Here is a 21,441-nt window from a genome sequence, read left to right as displayed (position 1 = left end):
GGGGGGGACGGGGGAGAGAGAGGGGGGAGACGGGGGAGAGACGAGGGGGGGACGGGGGAGAGAGAGGGGGGGGACGGGGGAGGAGAGAGGGGGGGACGGGGGAGAGAGAGGGAGGGACGGGGGAGAGAGAGGGAGGGACGGGGGAGAGAGAGGGGGGGACGGGGGAGGACGAGAGAGGGGGGGACGGGGGAGAGAGAGGGGGGGACGGGGGAGGAGAGGGGGGGACGGGGGAGAGAGAGGGGGGGGACGGGGAGAGAGAGGGGGGGACGGGGGAGAGAGAGGGGGGGACGGGGGAGAGAGAGGGGGGGACGGGGGAGAGAGAGGGGGGGACGGGGGAGAGAGAGGGGGGGGACGGGGGAGAGAGAGGGGGGGACGGGGGAGAGAGAGGGGGGGACGGGGGAGAGAGAGGGGGGGACGGGGGGAGAGAGAGGGGGGGACGGGGGAGAGAGAGGGGGGGACGGGGGAGAGAGAGGGGGGGACGGGGGAGAGAGAGGGGGGGACGGGGAGAGAGAGGGGGGGACGGGGGAGAGAGAGGGGGGGGACGGGGGAGAGAGAGGGGGGGACGGGGGAGAGAGAGGGGGGGACGGGGGAGAGAGAGGGGGGGACGGGGGAGAGAGAGGGGGGGACGGGGGAGAGAGAGGGGGGGACGGGGGAGAGAGAGGGGGGGACGGGGAGAGAGAGGGGGGGGACGGGGGAGAGAGAGGGGGGGACGGGGGAGAGAGAGGGGGGGACGGGGGAGAGAGAGGGGGGGACGGGGGAGAGAGAGGGGGGGACGGGGGAGAGAGAGGGGGGGACGGGGGAGAGAGAGGGGGGGACGGGGGAGAGAGAGGGGGGGACGGGGGAGAGAGAGGGGGGGGACGGGGGAGAGAGAGGGGGGGGACGGGGGAGAGAGAGGGGGGGGACGGGGGAGAGAGAGGGGGGGACGGGGGAGAGAGAGGGGGGGACGGGGGAGAGAGAGGGGGGGACGGGGGAGAGAGAGGGGGGGGACGGGGGGAGAGAGAGGGGGGGGACGGGGGAGAGAGAGGGGGGGACGGGGAGAGAGAGGGGGGGACGGGGGGAGAGAGAGGGGGGGACGGGGGAGAGAGAGGGGGGGGACGGGGGAGAGAGAGGGGGGGACGGGGGGAGAGAGAGGGGGGGACGGGGGAGAGAGAGGGGGGGACGGGGGAGAGAGAGGGGGGGGACGGGGGAGAGAGAGGGGGGGACGGGGAGAGAGAGGGGGGGACGGGGGAGAGAGAGGGGGGGACGGGGGAGAGAGAGGGGGGGACGGGGGAGAGAGAGGGGGGGACGGGGGAGAGAGAGGGGGGGGACGGGGGAGAGAGAGGGGGGGACGGGGGAGAGAGAGGGGGGGGACGGGGGAGAGAGAGGGGGGACGGGGGAGAGAGAGGGGGGGACGGGGGAGAGAGAGGGGGGACGGGGAGAGAGAGGGGGGACGGGGAGAGAGAGGGGGGACGGGGGAGAGAGAGGGGGGGACGGGGGAGAGAGAGGGGGGGACGGGGGAGAGAGAGGGGGGGACGGGGGAGAGAGAGGGGGGGACGGGGGAGAGAGAGGGGGGGACGGGGGAGAGAGAGGGGGGGACGGGGGAGAGAGAGGGGGGGACGGGGGAGAGAGAGGGGGGGACGGGGGAGAGAGAGGGGGGGACGGGGAGAGAGAGGGGGGGACGGGGGAGAGAGAGGGGGGGACGGGGAGAGAGAGGGGGGACGGGGGAGAGAGAGGGGGGACGGGGGGAGAGAGAGGGGGGGACGGGGAGAGAGAGGGGGGACGGGGGAGAGAGAGGGGGGGGACGGGGGAGAGAGAGGGGGGACGGGGAGAGAGAGGGGGGGACGGGGGAGAGAGAGGGGGGGACGGGGGGAGAGAGAGGGGGGACGGGGAGGAGAGGGGGGACGGGGAGAGAGAGGGGGGACGGGGGAGAGAGAGGGGGGGACGGGGAGAGAGAGGGGGGGACGGGGGAGAGAGAGGGGGGGGACGGGGGAGAGAGAGGGGGGGACGGGGGGGAGAGAGAGGAGGGGGGACGGGGGGAGAGAGAGGGGGGGACGGGGAGAGAGAGGGGGGACGGGGGAGAGAGAGGGGGGGGACGGGGGGGAGAGAGAGGGGGGGACGGGGGAGAGAGAGGGGGGGACGGAGGGGAGAGAGAGGGGGGGACGGGGGAGAGAGAGGGGGGGACGGGGGGAGAGAGAGGGGGGGACGGGGAGAGAGAGAGACGGGGAGAGAGAGGGGGGGACGGGGGAGAGAGAGGGGGGACGGGGGAGAGAGAGGGGGGACGGGGGAGAGAGAGGGGGGGACGGGGAGAGAGAGGGGGGGACGGGGGGAGAGAGAGGGGGGGACGGGGGAGAGAGAGGGGGGACGGGGGAGAGAGAGGGGGGGACGGGGGGAGAGAGAGGGGGGGACGGGGGAGAGAGAGGGGGGGACGGGGGAGAGAGAGGGGGGGACGGGGGAGAGAGAGGGGGGGACGGGGGAGAGAGAGGGGGGGACGGGGGAGAGAGAGGGGGGGACGGGGGGAGAGAGAGGGGGGGGACGGGGGAGAGAGAGGGGGGGGACGGGGGGAGAGAGAGGGGGGGACGGGGGAGAGAGAGGGGGGACGGGGGAGAGAGAGGGGGGGACGGGGGAGAGAGAGGGGGGGACGGGGGAGAGAGAGGGGGGACGGGGGAGAGAGAGGGGGGGACGGGGGAGAGAGAGGGGGGGACGGGGGAGAGAGAGGGGGGGACGGGGGGAGAGAGAGGGGGGGACGGGGGGGGAGGAGAGAGGGGGGGACGGGGGAGAGAGGGGGGGACGGGGGGGAGAGAGGGGGGGACGGGGGGGAGAGAGGGGGGGACGGGGGGGAGAGAGAGGGGGGGACGGGGGGAGAGAGGGGGGGACGGGGGGAGAGAGAGGGGTGGACGGGGGGGGACGGGGGAGAGAGAGGGGGGGACGGGGGAGAGAGAGGGGGGGACGGGGGGAGAGAGGGGGGGACGGGGGAGAGAGGGGGACGGGGGGAGAGAGAGGGGGGGACGGGGGGGAGAGAGAGGGGGGACGGGGGGGAGAGAGAGGGGGGGACGGGGGGGAGAGAGAGGGTGACGGGGGGGACGGGGGAGAGAGAGGGGGGACGGGGGGAGAGAGAGGGGGGGACGGGGGGGGAGAGAGAGGGGGGGACGGGGGAGAGGGGGGGACGGGGGAGAGAGGGGGGGACGGGGGGGAGAGAGAGGGGTGGACGGGGGGGGACGGGGGAGAGAGAGGGGGGGACGGGGGAGAGAGAGGGGGGGACGGGGGGGAGAGGGGTGGACGGGGGGGACGGGGGAGAGAGAGGGGGGGACGGGGGAGAGAGAGGGGGGGACGGGGGGGGGGGAGAGAGGGGGGGACGGAGAGAGGGGGGGACGGGGGGGGGGAGAGAGGGGGGGACGGGGGGGAGAGAGAGGGGTGGACGGGGGGGAGAGAGGGGGGGACGGGGGGGAGAGAGAGGGGTGGACGGGGGGGGACGGGGGAGAGAGAGGGGGGGACGGGGGAGAGAGAGGGGGGGACGGGGGGGGGGGGAGAGAGGGGGGGACGGAGAGAGGGGGGGACGGGGGGGGGGGAGAGAGGGGGGGACGGGGGGGGGGGGAGAGAGGGGGGGACGGGGGGGGGAAGAGAGTGGAGGGGACGGGGGGGGGGAAGAGAGTGGAGGGGACGGGGGGGGGGGAGAAAGAGAGTGGAGGGGACGGGGGGGGGGGGGAAGAGAGGGGGGGACGGGGGAGAGAGAGGGGGGGACGGGGGAGAGAGAGGGGGGGACGGGGGAGAGAGAGGGGGGGACGGGGGAGAGAGAGGGGGGGACGGGGGAGAGAGAGGGGGGGACGGGGGAGAGAGAGGGGGGGACGGGGGAGAGAGAGGGGGGGACGGGGGAGAGAGAGGGGGGGACGGGGGAGAGAGAGGGGGGGACGGGGGAGAGAGAGGGGGGGACGGGGGAGAGAGAGGGGGGGACGGGGGAGAGAGAGGGGGGGACGGGGGAGAGAGAGGGGGGGACGGGGGAGAGAGAGGGGGGGACGGGGGAGAGAGAGGGGGGGACGGGGGAGAGAGAGGGGGGGACGGGGGAGAGAGAGGGGGGGACGGGGGAGAGAGAGGGGGGGACGGGGGAGAGAGAGGGGGGGACGGGGGAGAGAGAGGGGGGGACGGGGGAGAGAGAGGGGGGGACGGGGGAGAGAGAGGGGGGGACGGGGGAGAGAGAGGGGGGGACGGGGGAGAGAGAGGGGGGGACGGGGGGGGGGGGAGAGAGGGGGGGGGAGAGAGGGGGGGACGGGGGGGGGGAGAGAGGGGGGGACGGGGGGGGGAGAGAGGGGGGGACGGGGGGGGGGGGGGGGAAGAGAGTGGAGGGGACGGTGGGGGGGGAAGAGAGTGGAGGGGACGGGGGGGGGGGAAGAGAGTGGAGGGGACGGGGGGGGGAAGAGAGTGGAGGGGACGGGGGGGGGGGAAGAGAGGGGGGGACGGGGAAGAGAGTGGAGGGGACGGGGGGGGGGGGGAGGGGACGGGGGGGGGAGAGAGAGGGGGGGACGGGGGAGAGAGAGGGGGGGACGGGGGAGAGAGGGGGGGGGGGAGAGAGGGGGGGGGAGAGAGGGGGGGGGAGAGAGGGGGGGGGGGAGAGAGGGGAGGGGGGGGGGGAGAGAGGGGGGGGGGGGGGAGAGAGGGGGGGGGGGGGGGGAGAGAGGGGGGGGGGGAGGGGAGAGGAGTGGGAGAGGAGGGAAAACCTACGCGGTAACCGCAGCCAGCACCGTGCACCAGCTGCTGGCCCAATGTAGTGCATGGTACCAGACAGAAACTGGAGAGCTCGCAAGACTACATCCGGTGCGGAGGTCACTGCCTGATGTCATCTCCGGTTGTGCAGCAGCCATTTTGTCAATCCGAGGAAACCTTTCCCGCTCCGTGCGTCCGAAACCGAGCCCCCCTTCACAACACCCGAATATATTTAAAAAATAAATAAAAGCAACCACTGGGAAGAACTTGTTGGTCGGAGAAACAAACCTCCTGTTACTTTCCTTTCTCTGTTTGACTTTAACCTCTGTCGACCGCCCCAGCGAGGCCTCGGCTGGTAGCCACAGTGGGGGACGGTGGCTGAGTGACATGTCGAGCGAGGAGAGTTACAAAGCCATCATCCGCTACCTGACCAACGAGAAGGAACCGTATGCGCCGGGGACCGAGGGAAACGTCAAGAGGAAGATCCGCAAGGCCGCCGCCTGCTACGTGGTGCGGCGGGGGACCCTGTACTACCAGAAGAAGCGCAAGGACCGCGACGAGTTCGACGAGCTGGAGGTGGTGCTGGAGGCCAAGAGCCGGCGGGAGCTGATCGCCTCCTTCCACCAGAGCGCCAAGGGCTTCCACCTGACCCGGGAGCAGACCTGGAGGAACATCTCTCAGAACTACTGGTGGAGAGGTGAGCGATTTTATATATTTTTTTTTCCACGGGAGATCCAGCCCGCCCTCCCTCCAAGCCGGCACGGCGCGTCCTCCCCGAGCTGTGGCGGGGGGCAGTGGGGAAGCTGCAGCCAGGGACACTTATGGGCGGGGAGAGCAGGAAGAAGAGAGGACGCGCACATTAATCAAGCGGCGGGGCCGCCGAGTGCGTGAGAGAATCCGGCCGTCCGCCCGCTCCGTCCCCCCCGTTCAGCAGAAACCTCACTCCCAAAACGTAACGAGCCTATTGTTCCGCCTGACCCACACTGACCAGGATTAAACATTTATGTAAGATCATAAACAATCATTTTGCATGGTACCGCTGAACTGCCGACATTTTAATTTTTCCATTGTGTTTCTGCACAAAACCTTTCTTTCAATAAATTGAAATAACTGGTATGAATGCTGCTAACGTGTTAATTTTTTTAAAAAAATCAGATCAGCTTTGATCGGTCGGTTTCTTCTATTTATGTTACTGCATTAATGTTGATGATTCTAAAAAATGCTTGTCAGCCTGCTTAAAACATAAGGATTGCTAGACAAAAAAGCAGTCCAAGATTGATCTCTCCTTAACTCTCCTCCTCTGTTTCCTCTGCCCTGTGAATTGTTGTCTTTCAAACTGGCACGAGTTACTCAGGAATTAGTAGATGTTAGGTCAGCATTTTTCTTAATTTATATTGATGAATGGGCAGAGCAGAATTTCAAAATTCACAGATGAGACAAAGCTGTGAACTGTGAGGTTTGTGATCGTCTTTCAAGGGTGTGGTCACATTGCACAGGGCAGATGAGCTTAATCCAGAGAAATGTCAAGTTTTATCTTTTGATAAGAAGACTGAGGAAAAACAAAATCAAATATCAAGTACAATGCTAAAAGGTATATAAGATCAGAAAGACCTGGTTTTATATGTAGAAAGGGAGAGCTGGGTATTGTTTGTGTACTTGTGAAAGCCAGGCCTGTTTACCCTGAGGAGCAGCAGATACTCAACAAATAAGTGAGCCAAGCATAGATCATTGTAGAACGTGGATTCCTTCCAAATATATTGTGGAGACAGTGGCAAACTTTGGTAATATCACTGGGCTTGTAATCCACAGCACCAGGTTAGTGTTCTGGAGATGTTTGTTTTCTACCATGGCAAATGTTGAAATTTGAATTTAATAAAAAAACTGGCCTAATGGACACCATGTAACCATTGTTGATTGTCATAACAACCCATCGGTTTCATCAATGTCATTTAGGCATGAAAATCAGCTACCTTTATATGATCTGGCCTAAATATGACTCCAGACCCAAAAAAATGTGATTGACTGTTCTCTCGGCAGTTAAGAATGGGCCATAAATCCTAGCTGTTAATGTTCACATCCTGTGAAAGAATTAAAAATATATATAATTTATTGGTAAGTGGGTATTGCTGATGGGGCCAGTATTTGTTTTGCTTCCCTAATTGCCCTTGGAAAATGTGGTTAGTTAAATGATATCACATTGGAAAATAGTTTGAGAAGCACTATTGCAGACCTTTGCTTCACACATGGATAATCCAGACAAGGCCATGTTCTGTTGTTAGTATGGAGTTCATGGACTAATTGTGATAAATGTTGATGAGATGAGATCACTTTGGTTTGATACAATGCATTGTTCCATAATCTTTTTGGTAATAAATGGGGAACCTGCTGTTCCTGCCCACTTGAAGTCTAATAATTCCACCTATGTGAAATGGCTGAGAATCATTTGCATCTATTACAAATCATTAAAAATGGTGTAATCATACAATTCCTTTTCATAAAAACCTTCAAACTTTAAAAAAATTTTTGGCCACTCTCATTCCTGTTCTACAAGGGTCTATGCTTGGCTCACTTTTATTTGTCATATATCTGCTGCTCCTCAGGGAACACAGCCCTGGCTTCCACAAGTACACAGAAAAGTACCCAGTTCTCCCTTTTACTACTTTTTCTGACCCTTCCACTGAATCTTAACTGTCCAATACTTTGAGATTCGATTCTGGCTGAGCAGAAATTTTTGTCAGAGATTACAAAGGCTAAAACCATTATTTTGATCACAAGTCCAGCTCTGTTATCTCATCAATGCCATATATGTTCATGGTGACTACCTTTGGCTGAACCAAATTGCTCACAACCTTGGTGTCATATTTGATCCTGAGATTAACTTGTAACCAGGTGTCCACACAATCAACAGTTTAACAATGCTCAACTCCATTCTGCCTCAGTTTATGTGCTGAAACCCTCAAGCCTTAGCTTCTTGATTACTATTCCAATGACATTACCACCATGCCATTGTCTCCCGGGATTTGAGGTGGAAAAAAGAATATTTTGCATGATTGTGATTAGGTTATTGAAGTGGCATCGTCCCATACAATGTAATTTGCAATCTAAAATGTTTTGAAATCACATTATTACTTTTTCAGTTATCCCGCCGGTAAAGAAACTTGTGCTAAAAATTTCTACTTGTCGTCATGACATTAAGTTGAAGGAGCTTTGAGAAGTTAGGCTGTGCTAAACCAACTGAGTCTGTTCTTTTAGATCATTTTTTTAACCTCTTTCAAACTAATTTAAATCTGCCTTTCAAAGGCAAGTTGTCAGTAAATCATTTTTGCTTTTATTAATTTTAACTTGCATCTTATTTTCAGGTATATTTAAGCAAGTGAAAGATTACATCAGAGAATGCATTCAATGCAAAGAGAAGGTCGATCGAAACAAGGCAGTATCTGCCGATACGATGGAAATCCTGGAGCAGTTGGGAATAGATACTCCAGTAATGGAGGATAGCAATGAAACTGATGATGATTTGAGTAATTCTGAGGGAAGATCAGGTGCTCCTCCAAGGCCTACCAGAAAAAAAAACATCTCAAAGCAAGAATTGGTATTTGTAAGTAATGCTTTAATAAAAAACATAGCTGTGAAAACATCCTTTAATAACTACTGCCATGAAGATAGTCCAATTAAAATATGGGAAGGAGATTAAATAACTCGCAAACTGCCAAGCAAAAAGAACCAGGAAGTAACAAATGTGCTGTTGATGTTAAGAAAAACTGCTATTTATGCTTGATTTGTTTGCAATGTCAAAACACGAAGGTCCTAAGCAGGGTGTTAATTAAAATAGAAAGTGTACAAATACTCTGTAGTAAAAATGCATTTTTCTTTCTTCAACCAAATTTCCTAGCCTATCCTTTTTTCTATCCTCTCAAAGTATGATCTGACAAAGTCTAATATAGTTTTACAAACAGGAAATAGTGTTTGACAGACTTTTTTGAGAATTTTATCAATAGAATAGTTAAAGAGGAACCACTACATGTGGTATAACTGCATTTCCAAATGGCAATTGAAAAGATACTACACAAAGTCATTAGGTAATATAACGACTCATGGAATTCAAAGTAATGTATTATAGTAGATAGAGAATTAGTTAACAGACAGGAAGCAAATAATGGGCATGAATGGAACATTCTCAATTTAGCAGACTTTGGCTAGAAGAGTGCCATAAGGGCTAGTGCTGCGGCTGCGACTATTTACAATGTGTATTAATGACGGACAGAGAGGAGATAATGCATCTACATTTGTTGGCAATACAAAATTTGTTGTGACAGAGACACGCAAAGATATAGACAGGTTAATTGAATAGGTAACATGACAGATGGAGTATAATGTCGTTTTTCACTTTGATCACAATAAAAAAGTATTTTTTAAAAGGTGTCAAATTTGTAAATGTTAATGTTCAGAAAGACTTCAATGTGATAGTTTAAGGAACTCAGTGTCAGCATTCAGGTTTTTGTTTCATTATTCATTCACAGGGTGAGGGCTTTGCTGGCTAGGCAGCATTTCTTGCCCATCCCTAATTGCACAGAGGGCAGTAAAGAGTCAACCATGTTGCTGTGGGTCTGGAGTCACATGTAGGTCAGTTAGCAAGCAAATAAGGTGAATGGCATACTAATCTTCGTTGCAAGGGTATTGGAGTACAAGAGTAAGGAAGTCTTGCTAAAAATGATGCAGAAAAGGCTCACTTAACTTTTCCCAATGATGAAAAATTATCTTATGTTGTGAGATTAAGTATGTTCCCTGGAGTTTAAATGAGAGGCAAACTCATTGAAATTGTTTCTCTAAACTGAGAAGTTGTTTCTGCTAGAAAATCTAGAATACAGAAATTAATCTCAGGATAAGATGATCATTATTTAGTATTGAGGCGAGAAATAATTCATTCACTCAAAAGGGTTGTGAATCTTTGGAGTTCTGTGTTCCAGGCGCACCATTGTTCACTACATCTAAGGTTGGGACAGGCAAATATTGTAATCTCTCAAGAAATCAATGGATATGAGAAATGGGTGGGAAAATGTAGTTGAACCCCAAGATAAGCCATGATTGTGCTCAAAGATAAAGCAAGTTTGCTGAGTCATATCGTCATCTATTACTTCTATCTTGTGTTCTTGTATTTTACTCTTATTTTCCTGGAAATAGTGTTTCTCTGACTTATGGTTTTGTAGATATTCAAATGATCACTCTTCATTTGTAAGTGTGACCAAACATTGTGTCAGCCACCAGTGTGGGCAGGAAAATTTCAACAAAGTGTGTCCCCCCCTCACTTGTCAAGGTAAGAGTTTGAGGGCAGGAAGGAAAGAATTGCTCCAGCTGAAATGTGTTAGCAGAAACTTAAATACAATTTTTTTCCTTTATTTATGATATTGCTGCTCATAAAACATAGTAGTTTTCTTTATGTCCACATTTATAGATTTCAAAAGAATCAATGTTCAACAGTCAGGAGTTGGGATAATTTTTTTCCTTCTCTTTCATTATTCTTGGTCAATGTGCAGTACTAAAATTTAATACTCCTTTGCTGACCCAAACAACATTAACTATTTCTCTAAACACCCAAAATTTTTGTAATGTATATAACTTGGCTACCTAGCTAGCAAATTCAGTGAAGGTCAAGAAACAAAATGTTTACAAATTTGTTTCTTTGAGTGAAGTTTATTTATTGAACCTGAGATATCCCAAATAATAGAAAGCATTTACAAACGAAACAGGTGAAACTGAGGAAACTGTTTTGAGTTGCCATTCTTGAGTTACTATTCTAAAGTCTTTATCTAACCTTATCACAGTGTCTATGTGCTGTGTTTGACCAGGTGATTATTTGTACATGTACAATTTTTCTAAATTAGAGGTTATAATCAATGTATAATTTACAACATTTTTGTTGATTGATGGAAAACAACATCACTTTTAGTCATTTGTCCCCACCTTTTTAGGTGTTACTTTTCGTCCAATGTCATCAGCCCATAAATAAATTAAATCTTAATGAAAGTAGTGCCTAACATTTTCAAATATACTTTCGTGCAGGGATCTGAATTCTGATGAACATTCACAGGTGCTTGATGAGGCAAACTCTTGTATTTCATCATTTCTGCTGTTTGTTGTTTTATTCAGGTCTGCAATATATACTTTAAATTCTGTTCATCTGTATCTCTTAACTTCATATGAAACAACTTAATGCAATGCTATGATGAGGAAGAATGCTATTCAGCCTCAGTTGGCATTTATGTTCCACACAGACCTCCTTCACTTCAATTTATCTAGCCTATCAGCATTTCCTTCTTCTCCCTTCTCTCTCATTTACTTAATAGCATTCTCTTAGCTATATCGACACTATTTGTCTCAGCTTTGCCTATTCTCATCTTGCTAAATATAGAAACTTATCTAAATTTCTAATTGAATTTGTTAGTTACAAAATTACACTTATCATTCCCAGTTTTGTATTCCATCGCAAGTGAAAATATCTTCTCTAAATCTATCCAATCAACCTCTAATGAAGCCAGATGGATGATAGTTAAAGATGGCATTATATTCTTCAAATAGTTGTTAACTAGTCAGTTATTGATTGACTTAAATTATTGCACATTTTAATATATATAAATAAATCAATTTATCCAGGTGGATAGCAAAGGACTTGTAAAACAGGAATCTGAAAAGCACTGTCAAGTAGTGTTAGAGCAATTGAACGTTCAAAGACTGTTCAACCAGTTCTGTGATGTCACGCTGCTGATTGAGGGAGAGGAGTACAAAGCACATAAGTCCATTCTTGCAGCAAGCAGTGAATATTTTCGAGAACTCTTCATTGAAAAAGGGGCAGTCTCCAGTCATGAAGCTGTTGTCGACCTTTCAGGTATGAAATCATTGAGTAATTTTGTAAGTGACAATTATAACTATGAATTGGAGTGTTTATTATCAGTATAAGATAAAGTGTTTCCACATTTACTAAAGAATGAAGGTAAACTTCACCTAATAATGTGAAACAAGTTTTTTCTTTTACTCCATCATTGCTGCCTTTTACTTGACCTATCTTGGTTACCTTTCTATCCTGAAGATGTTAAAATTTCCAAATGACCTCGGTGTAGTGTAATTTCATGGAGGCTGATCACCCTCATGTGCTGCATCCAGATAATGTAATGACAGCTCAGCTATTCATTTGTAGACTGAACCATCCGAAGCTCACTCAGTCACTTCTTGGCTCTTTGTTGCAAAGTTAGGCAGAGGAGGTGTGATGAATCCTATATTATTGTTCAATTTTATATTTAATATATGAGCTTTCCTTTTTAATAACAAGTCCATTTCTTTTGATAACTCGTTTATTTGTAACTTTTTATGCCTCTGGTGAATTCCTGCTTATTAATTTTGTTGTCCTTGGGCTTCTAAGTTTAGCAGCAGTCCTCTCTGTTTAGCCGATAATACCTGAAAGAATTTGATGATCAGTCTGATTTCAAAGATGAATAGTAATGCTTTGAAGTTCATAGTCTTCCTGTTTTTCATTTTAATTTATTCTAGTAAGAAATGGCAATGATTGTAGAAACTGAGGTTTGATAGGTCATTAATTTAAAAAATTGTGTAATCTTACAACTTAATTGCATAACTGCCATAGTTGAATAGAACTCTTTGAGAATTGAATTACTTACTTAATTTTATTTCCGTGTTATAATCTGTTCTGGTTACCGCGATGCATGCACAATATATGATGTAGAGCCATGTTGGTTCTTGGTCGGTGATTTTTCTTTCTTATGCAGTGATTTCTGCAGTGTCACAATTGAAATTGAGATTATCAAATCAAACCAATATTTTTTGTTAATGCTCTTAAACACAGCCCCCATCTAATTTGAACTGGTGTGTATATAAAATTAATTCCAAATTATCGTAAAGTGAATTAGGTTGTTTTCAAAACTTGCTGAAATGCAACATTTTTTCCCCATCTGGTAGATGGCTGCTCATTAATTTATTGTCATCAAGTTTCAACATTTTGGCTTTTTGTGTACTGCAACAAATGTCCCTTAGTTTATATCCTACACTACCTGAATCTGATGATCGCTCTGATTTTATAAAATGAATGATGATGTTATTTGAAATGCTGTACTTTTCATTCCTTCTAGGATTTAGTAAGACAAGTTTTTTGCCATTATTGGAATTTGCCTACACATCAGTCCTGGCATTTGATTTCTGCCACATGGCTGATGTTGCCACATTGGCACGACATTTGCTGATGCATGAAGTTCTGGAAATATGTGAGCATGTACACAAACAACTGGAGGAAAGAAAAATTACAGTCTACCAAAAAGGAGATGTGAAAACTGTCAATTCCAGAGACAACACACAAGGTGTGGAGATTCCAATTAATGTTAATGCCGTAGAACATCAGGAGCTTGAAACTAATGAAAACACTGATGGCTCCAAAACAATGGTACTTCAGGAGTCTGAACAAATTCCTGTATCTGCTGAAGGCCCTCCATCGAAGAGGGAAGATGAGACCCCAAATGAAGCAGTAATGCACGATTCAGAAGAGGCACAGACAGCTGAAGAATTATCAATTCAGCAAAGCCAAGATATTCTGGACTGCCCTGCAGAATGTAGTTGTGATGAAAACCAGGCTAATGTTAATGAACAACCTGAACCCATGGAGTCTGGTGTAAGTTTGCCAGATCAGGAAAATGCAGAGACTAAAGGTGAGGGTGTGACAGAAATTCCCACAGCTGATATGCAGATGGACATACCAACTGTTAATGGAAATGAGAATGAAGATCAAGTAAAAGAGGAGTCTGCAGATGTGCTCGGTAATAATGTGCCAAAACGAAAGCGTGGTAGGCCACCAAAATTACATGACAAACAGAAAGCTACAAAGGTTGCTGTTGCTTCTTCTTCCAAATGTCTCTTAGATGATACTTACAAAAGCAGATTACGACAACGTACGCTAGCTGAAGGTGGATACATTCGGTTACACAAAGGTACAGAAAAAAAGCTGCGAGCCAGAAAAACTAACCTAAAATCTGCGACACAGCAGGTATGAAATTTCAACATTAAAGTTTTGCAAACTAGGAAGTTGAAAATGAAATGTTGATTTAATAACCCAGTCTAGAATCATGTTTGCTGGATTTTTCTAGTCTGATACAGAAACTCCTTTGCTGAGTTTTGGAGAAAATAGGACTTAGCAATATTTAGATTCTTAATACTAAGTTATAACAGTGAATGATTGGGGTATATTTGATTATAAATGGTACAGAATTGATTCAGTTAGCTGCATCTTGAGATTCTATCAGAATTTGGTAAACCTTTTAGACCTAAAGTATTTATTACATCAGTCTCAAATATTTGCATTTCCATGTTTCTGTTCTTGATTTCAGGATTAATATCTTTTGTCATCTAGATTGGTGGTTTTGATTAACTTATTGAAAGTTTTCTAGCTTTCGCTTTACTTCATTCTCTGCACCTGAATCTCATGTTAGCTTGACAGTGTAAGAATAGCAGATTTCTTGATCTGTTCTCAAATTGCTGTGGTGGGGTTTGAATTCTCATTTTCTGGATTATTAGTCCAATTGTACAATTGCTATGTTAAAGTTATATGATTTGCATATTTAAAAAATTGATGATTATCAACTAAAATTAACAAAAGGGTGGATTCTCAATCAGTGCTTCCATGAAATATTCATGAGTAGCTAAGCCACACATCAGAAAGGCCCTAAAGTTACTAACTGAAGGTGGGTGGATGTCACAGGTTGCGTGACATCCATATGCTAAACAAGAGAAATTAGTCATGATTCTTGCTGTTGTTCCAGTTCCTTTTGTTAGAATAGCACAAAAAATAACTTCCAGAGAGGAAAGTATTAGTTTCAGTAGCTTTACACACACTGTCCAATAATTTTAACAATGGATATTGATAACCTGTGACATGAATAAAAGGCATGGAAATGAGAGAAACTGGACAGTGCCTTTGCAGTTGGAATGCAAAGATGCAAAGCTGGTAACAGTAAGACTGTTTTAGTGAAGCAATGTTTGTACTTCCTTCAACTTAGATGTCAGTGGTTGATTGTAAGGGCAGAGGAAAACATGTGATATGGATTACTTTATTTATTGACATATTTCACTTCTAATTTATTTGAAACCTGATCAGTGTTTTAGCGAGCTCCTCAGTCTTTTATAAGATCAATAGTTTCAAAAATTAACTAAGAGATAACTAAAAAGATTTGTTTTGTGAACTTTAAATGATCCAGTGTGACCTTTTTTTTTGTTCAAAGGCAATAAATCCATTGAAGCAGAATACATTTTTTGGGCAGCTTTTTTGCAATTTTACGTGTAGCTGAGTAAACACTTCAAAGAATATCCATAATCATATTCCTTTGATCAAATGGTATAATTTAAAGTCAAAGAACCTGTGGAATGGAAACATTTGATTGACCATAACAATGTAACATATTTTACATAGGTACTTCAAAATAGTTTGATTTTTGAGAAACTGTTTCAATAGAGTTGAAGCAAGAATGTAAAATAAAGTGTGGTATAGGTTGATTATGTTGCAACACTGGCCCAGAGTTAGAGGCTTGTAGCTTGAAGCTAAATTAAATGATTTTAGTATGATATTTTAATAATGCAGGTGCTCTCTTTCTGATGGTTAAGCCATCTTTCTGTTGAGAAAATTTTGTGGTGCTTTTTGAAAAAGAACAAGTGCTCTTGACAGTAAATCTCCGGCTGAACCAGCCTTCGAAATTCCTGAAGAAGGGCTTATGCCCGAAACGTCGATTCTCCTGTTCCTTGGATGCTGCCTGACCTGCTGCACTTTTCCAGCAACACATTTTCAGCTTCGAAAATCTGGTGTCATGCTTGATTTCAAAATGAGCTTTCAACCAAGTCCCTAGGCAATATTTCCACCTTCTTGACATCTCAATGTCTCCACTCTTAGCTGTTATGGTGCTGAAGCCATTATCCATGCCTTTATTAACTCATTTGTTTATTCATCAAACCCCCGTGGTTCATTGACCTATACAGGTTCCTGGTTGAGCAACAATTGAATTTTCAAATTCTCCTAATTTCAACTATTTCCATGGCCTGGCCCTCCTCTCTGTTCTCTCACCTATAAACCTCCAGATATCTGTTCCTCTAATTTAAGTCTTAACCTCCCAAAACTTCTACATATCTGAATAGGAAACTAGATTTTCCATATCTACCTGAGTAAGCCGAAAGGCCTCTGACAGTGCTGTGCTGAAATGTCGTATAAGTTGATGTGCTTATTCTGATGTAGATTTTACCTGCAGCCTTTTGACACTGACGCTATTGTTTACATTCTAATAGTGAGTCTTATGAGGGTGGTAAAGAAATGTCATTTAAGATCTTTGATAATTTTCACTCTGTGGAACGAATATGAAAGAGTCTGCATTCAGGTCATGTCCTGAAGAAAAGATTGATCCTGCTGAAACCAGTTTTCCTCTTCCATTATGAAAACGAGCTAGCTCCATTTTTGTTTTCAGCAATTCTTTTTTAGATATGGATGGCATTTTAGATTATTGTGTCAATGATTTCCAGTTTTCAGCAAAGTTGCTGCAAAGAAGCATCAAGCAAACAGCAGAGATCTCTCCCTGCAAAACAAAGCATAATTTATTCTCTGACTGCTATTACAAGCATCTCTGGGGAGATTCTGAGCAGTATTCCATAGACTTGGGAATAGCTTTCTGCAATCATCTAGAGATAATACTTGGCCTTGAATAAAATAGGTACTAGGTAAAGTATATAAAAATGTATGTCATCTCAAGAAAAGATTATTAGTGTGCTTCAAAAGCTTATGAAATGACCCGTACGACTGCTTTACTGGTCTCTGTACTTAATTCAAAAATGCTACATTATTTCCTCCACAGGTTGCCCAGAAGTTGGTGAAGAGAGGAAGAAAAATGCAACCAAAACGAACCCCAATGGAAGGAGATGATGTAGAAATGGAACATAAATGTAATGAATGTGGAAAGGCATTCCCAAAACGTTATACTTTGATGATGCACATCATGACCCACAATAGAACCAAAGAATTTAAATGTCCGGTAAGAATTCTGAGGAATTGAGAAATCAAGTGAAATATTCCCTAATTGTTTTATGTTTCTAATAGGGCCAGTTATTTTAGTTTTTGTGTAATGTATATGTACACTGAAATCAAATTCTAGACTCAGAATAAAGTTGTAAAATAACTTTACTGTTCTCAGTCCAATGGAGCTGGCAATTTGATGTAATTATTGTTAACTTGACAGCACTGCAATAAAAGGTGCATTTTGCACCAATTAGTTGTTATATCCTGTTACACAAAATCTGCCTTGGGAATGGCAAGAAAGAGGAAGACCTAAGGAGATATTTCAAATTAGAAAAATCAAAAGTTAAGTTTTGTTAATGGCTTAGCAATGGAATTCATAGCTTGTTGTGGTCATAATCCATAAAGATCTAGACCTAGTTTGTACTGATTTAACTTTTCTTAACCTGGAACAAAAACAGTGTGTACTGGAAAAAAAAACAAAGCAGGCCTGCAAATATCTGTAGAGAGAAAAACAAAATTAACATTTCAAGTCCAATGGTTTACTGGATCCAAAACATTAACTCTGCTTTTCTCTGTACAGACCTGCTGTCTTGCTTCAGCACTCTCATTTCCAGCACCTGCAGCTCTTTGTGTGTCTGTCTTAACATAGTTGGTCATATGTGTTAATATCAGTGACTAGATTTGTCTCTGATGTCTTCCTACTCTCACACTTCATGTCCACTAGTAAAGAATGGCCACTTGAATTTGGTATCAAAAGATTATTGATCTTTCTGGAGGTGCAATCCATTCTTGAAAGGAGGAAAGATGGAAAAAAGGAACAAACTTAGAGTCATAGAGATATACAGCACGAAAACAGACCCTTCGGTCCAACTCGTCCATGCCGACCAGATATCCCAACCCAATTGAGTCCCAACTGCCAGCACCCCGCTCATATCCCTCCAAACCCTTCCTATTCACATACCCATCTAGATGCCTTTAAAATGTTGCAATTGTACTAGCCTCCACCACTTACTCTGGCAGCTCATTCCATACATGTACACCCTCTGAGTGAAAATGTTGCCCCTTAGGTCTCTTTTATATCTTTCCCTTCTCACCATAAATCTTCCCACTCCAGGGAAAAGACTTTGTCTGTTTATCCTATCCGTGCCCCTCATGTGTTTATAAAACCTCTATAAGGTCACCCCTCAGCCTCCGATGCTCCAGGGAAAAAAGCCCCAGCTATTTCAATCTCTCCCTATAGCACAAATCCTCCAACCCTGGTAACATCCTTGTAAATTTTTTCTGAATCCTTTCAAGTTTCACAACATCCTTCCGTTAGGAAGGAGACCAGAATTGCACGCAGTATTCCAAAAGTATACTTAAGAGAGAAATCAGGAGAGCAAAAGACAGAGGGTGGTGGTGGAGGGTTGTTTTTCAGACTGGAGGCATGTGACCAATGGAGTGCCACAAGGATCAGTGCTGGGTTCACTACTTTTTGTCACTTGTATAAATGATTTAGATGCGAGCATAAGAGGTAGAGTTAGTAAGTTTGCAGGTGACACCAAAATTAGAGGTGTAGTGGACAGCGAAGAGGGTTACCTCAGATTACAACAGGATCTTGATCAGATGTGCCAACAGGCTGAGAAGTGGCAGATGGAGTTTAATTCAGATAAGTGTGAGGTGCTGATTTTTGGGAAAGCAAATCTTAGCAGGGCTTATACACTTAATGGTAAGGTCCAAGGGAATGTTGCTGAACAAAGAGACCTTTGAATACAGGTTCATAGTTTCTTGAAAATTGAGTCTAATTTAAATAGGATTATGAAGGAGGTGTTTAGTATGTTTTCGTTTATTGGTCAGAGCATTGAGTACAGGAGTTGGGAGGTCATGTTACGGCTGTACAAGACATTGGTTCAGCTACTTTTGGAATATTGTGTGCAATTCTGGTCTCCCTGCTATAGGATGGATATTGTGAAACTTTAAAGAGTTCAGAAAAGATTTACAAGGATGTTACTAGGGTTAGATGACTTGAGCTATGGGGAGAGGCTGAATAGGCTGGAGCTGTTTTCCCTGGAGTGTCAGAGGCTGAAGGGTGATCTTACAGAGATTTTTAAAGTCATGAGGGGCATGGATTTGGTAAATAGTCAATGTCTTTTTCCTGGAGTTAGGGAGTCTGGAACTCCCTAGGGAATAGGTTTAGAGTGAGAGGGGAAATTTTTAAAAGGGACCAAAGGGACAATGTTTTCACGCAGAGGGTAGTGTTTGTATGGAATAAGCTGCCCGAGGAAGTGGTGGAAGCTGGTACAATTGCATCATTTAAAAAGCTTCTGGATGGGTACATGACTGGGAATGCTTTAGAGGGATATGGGCCACATGCTGGCAAATGGGACTAGATTAATTTAGGATATCTGGTTGGCATGGACAAGTTGGACCGAAGGATCTGTTTCTGAGCTGTACATGTCTATGACTCTAAGTGGCCTAACCAATGTTCTGTACAGCTGCAATATGACCCTTGAACAGTAACATTTGGGCAAATGGTGAAACTTGCACTCCCCTTCAAGACTTTACAATGACAGTAATCTTGGTTCATTATTTTCCCCATGGTTTAGCTCTGTGAGAAGGAGTTCCTTTACAAAGCCTCTCTGCTGTCTCATCTTCTACGACACAAACGGAACAATGAGCAAATAGATGAGAGTCCTGGAGGAAGGACAAAACGACAGTTTATCTGCGATATCTGTGGAAAAACATTACCCAAACCCTATAATTTACGACTTCATATGCTTAAACACACAGGTGTGAAGCCACATATGTGCAAGGTGAGAATTCATTGTGATTTAGCTGTGTTTTAAAGTTAAGTTTTCAGATGTGGTTAGATATTCTTCTCTGTTAAAAGTATTATATAAATGCATATTATAGGTGTTGTCGAGAAAAAGAAATGAGAGAGGCATGAAACCAGGGACTAATTTCAAATTACAAACAGTTAACGTCATCACTGTTGGCCCAGGAACTATGCCACTGAGCTTCTCAATTTTGTTAGTAATCAGCTTTGAGCTCCCTTGTGTAATTAGAACGGATCGTTTTACCATGGCTTTTTCTAATTGAATATCCTTCTCAGTAAACAATGTTTGTTCTACCCTTCACAACTGAATAAATTTGTGTAACGTTAAATGCTGCAAAACTACAAAAAAATTATTCTGTTGACAGTGATTCTGCTGCATGCAGAATATCATTTTGCATTACAAAAACTCTGTTCTGACAAAGTAAGAATATATGTCGCAGCTATGTATATGAGGAACTTAAGTATGCTTTGAAATATTTATAATTATTTACTGTAATATTTATTTATTCCATGAATTCTAATGTCTCATTACTGTCATCGTACTGATATTTTTCAACTTATTATATACACTATTTATACCACATATCAGGTGAATGATGGAAGTAAGTTAAACTTAAAATATAATTACAGGCATGATTACCCTAGTTCTGATGACACAAATTCATTGGCACATAGGTCAACAGCGTAGAAAAAGGCCCTCAGCTCACTGAATCTGCGTCGGTCAAAAACAAGCAACTCACTCTTCTAGTACTATTTTCCAGCACTTGGCCTTATATTCCTTATATAGCCTTATATTCCTTGGCACTGCAAGTGCACATCTAAATACCACTTAGATGTTATGAAGGTTTCTCCCTCCAGCACAATTGCAAGCAATAAGTTCCAGATTCCACCATCCTCTGAGTGAAAAAGATTTCCTCACATTCCTTCCAAACTTCCTACCTCTGACCTTAAATCTATTCCCCCGGTCATTGATCCCTCTACCAAGGGAGCAAAGTTACTTCCTGTCTACCCAATTTATATCCCTCTCTTCAGTCTCCTTTACTCCAAGGAAGAGAAGAGAGGACTGCAGACGCTGGAGAGAGAGTCGAAAAGTATGGTACTGGAAAAGCACAGCAGGTCAGGTAGCATCTGAGGAGCAGGAGCGTCGATGTTTTGGGCGTAAGCCATTCATCAGTAATCTGAAGGGCTTATGCCCAGAATGTTGACTCTGCTGCTCCGCGGATGCTGCACAACTTGCTGTGCTTTTCCAGCGCCCTGCTTTTTGACTTGACTCCAGTGAAAACAACTGCAGTGTATCTGATCTCTCTTCATAATTACAACTCTCCAGCCTGAACAATATCCTGGTAAATCGCTATCACATCCTTCCTGTGAATAAAGTGAATTCCTGAACTGCATAGGTATTTTAGTTGTGGCCTAACTAACATGTTATACAGTTTCAGCATCACCTTTCTGCTCTTAAAGTCTGTTGCTTGGCTAATAAAGACAGGTATCCCATATGCCGTCTTAGACACTTTATTGTGGTGCTGTTCGCCGAGCTGGGAATTTGTGTTGCAGATATTTCATCCCCTGTCTAGGTGACATCCTCAGTACTTGGGAGCCTCCTGTGAAGCGCTTCTGTGATGTTTCCTCCGGCATTTATAGTGATTTGTACCTGCCGCTTCCGGTTGTCCGTTCCAGCTGTCCGCTGCAGTGGCCGGGAGATTGGGTCAAGGTCGATGTGCTTATTGATTGAATCTGTGGATGAGTGCCATGCCTCTAGGAATTCCCTGGCTGTTCTCTGTTTGGCTTGTCCTATAATAGTAGTGTTGTCCCAGTCAAACTAATGTTGCTTGTCATCTGAGTGTATGGCTAGATGCGATGGTACAGAGAACACCGAACGGAGAATTCACCACAAAGGTATACAGGA

The 21,441-nt window shown here is 46.8% G+C and overlaps 1 protein-coding gene and 1 long non-coding RNA gene across 3 annotated transcripts in view; one reads left to right on the top strand and one right to left on the bottom strand.

Annotated features, from left to right (window-relative positions):
* LOC148148518 (uncharacterized) overlaps positions 1-5,226 on the bottom strand; it is a 19,044-nt gene extending 13,818 nt beyond the window's left edge. The window contains exon 1 of the long non-coding RNA XR_015758832.1: positions 4,963-5,226. This is a non-coding gene — a long non-coding RNA (uncharacterized LOC148148518). The remainder of the gene's footprint in view (positions 1-4,962) is intronic.
* The window catches only part of zbtb11 (zinc finger and BTB domain containing 11), a 37,626-nt gene continuing 21,023 nt past the window's right edge, over positions 4,839-21,441 (top strand). The window contains exons 1-6 of one of the 2 annotated variants that reach the window (XM_043701112.2): positions 4,839-5,371; positions 8,034-8,272; positions 11,326-11,557; positions 12,813-13,717; positions 16,560-16,736; positions 19,306-19,512. In XM_043701112.2, coding sequence (XP_043557047.2) covers positions 5,062-5,371; positions 8,034-8,272; positions 11,326-11,557; positions 12,813-13,717; positions 16,560-16,736; positions 19,306-19,512 — 2,070 coding nt within the window. In that variant the 5' untranslated portion in view covers positions 4,839-5,061. Of the gene's footprint in view, positions 5,372-5,547; positions 5,680-8,033; positions 8,273-11,325; positions 11,558-12,812; positions 13,718-16,559; positions 16,737-19,305; positions 19,513-21,441 lie in introns of those variants that run through there. The other variant, XM_043701113.2, reaches the window with a different exon arrangement.

This window comes from Chiloscyllium plagiosum, unplaced genomic scaffold (genome assembly GCF_037043375.1).
Source record: "Chiloscyllium plagiosum isolate Xiang-an unplaced genomic scaffold, Cpla_swu_hap1 HiC_scaffold_12, whole genome shotgun sequence".
NCBI classification, from domain to species: Eukaryota; Metazoa; Chordata; class Chondrichthyes; order Orectolobiformes; family Hemiscylliidae; genus Chiloscyllium; species Chiloscyllium plagiosum.
The sequence above is the reverse complement of the archived record's forward strand: the minus strand, read 5'-3'. Positions and strand labels throughout refer to the sequence as shown.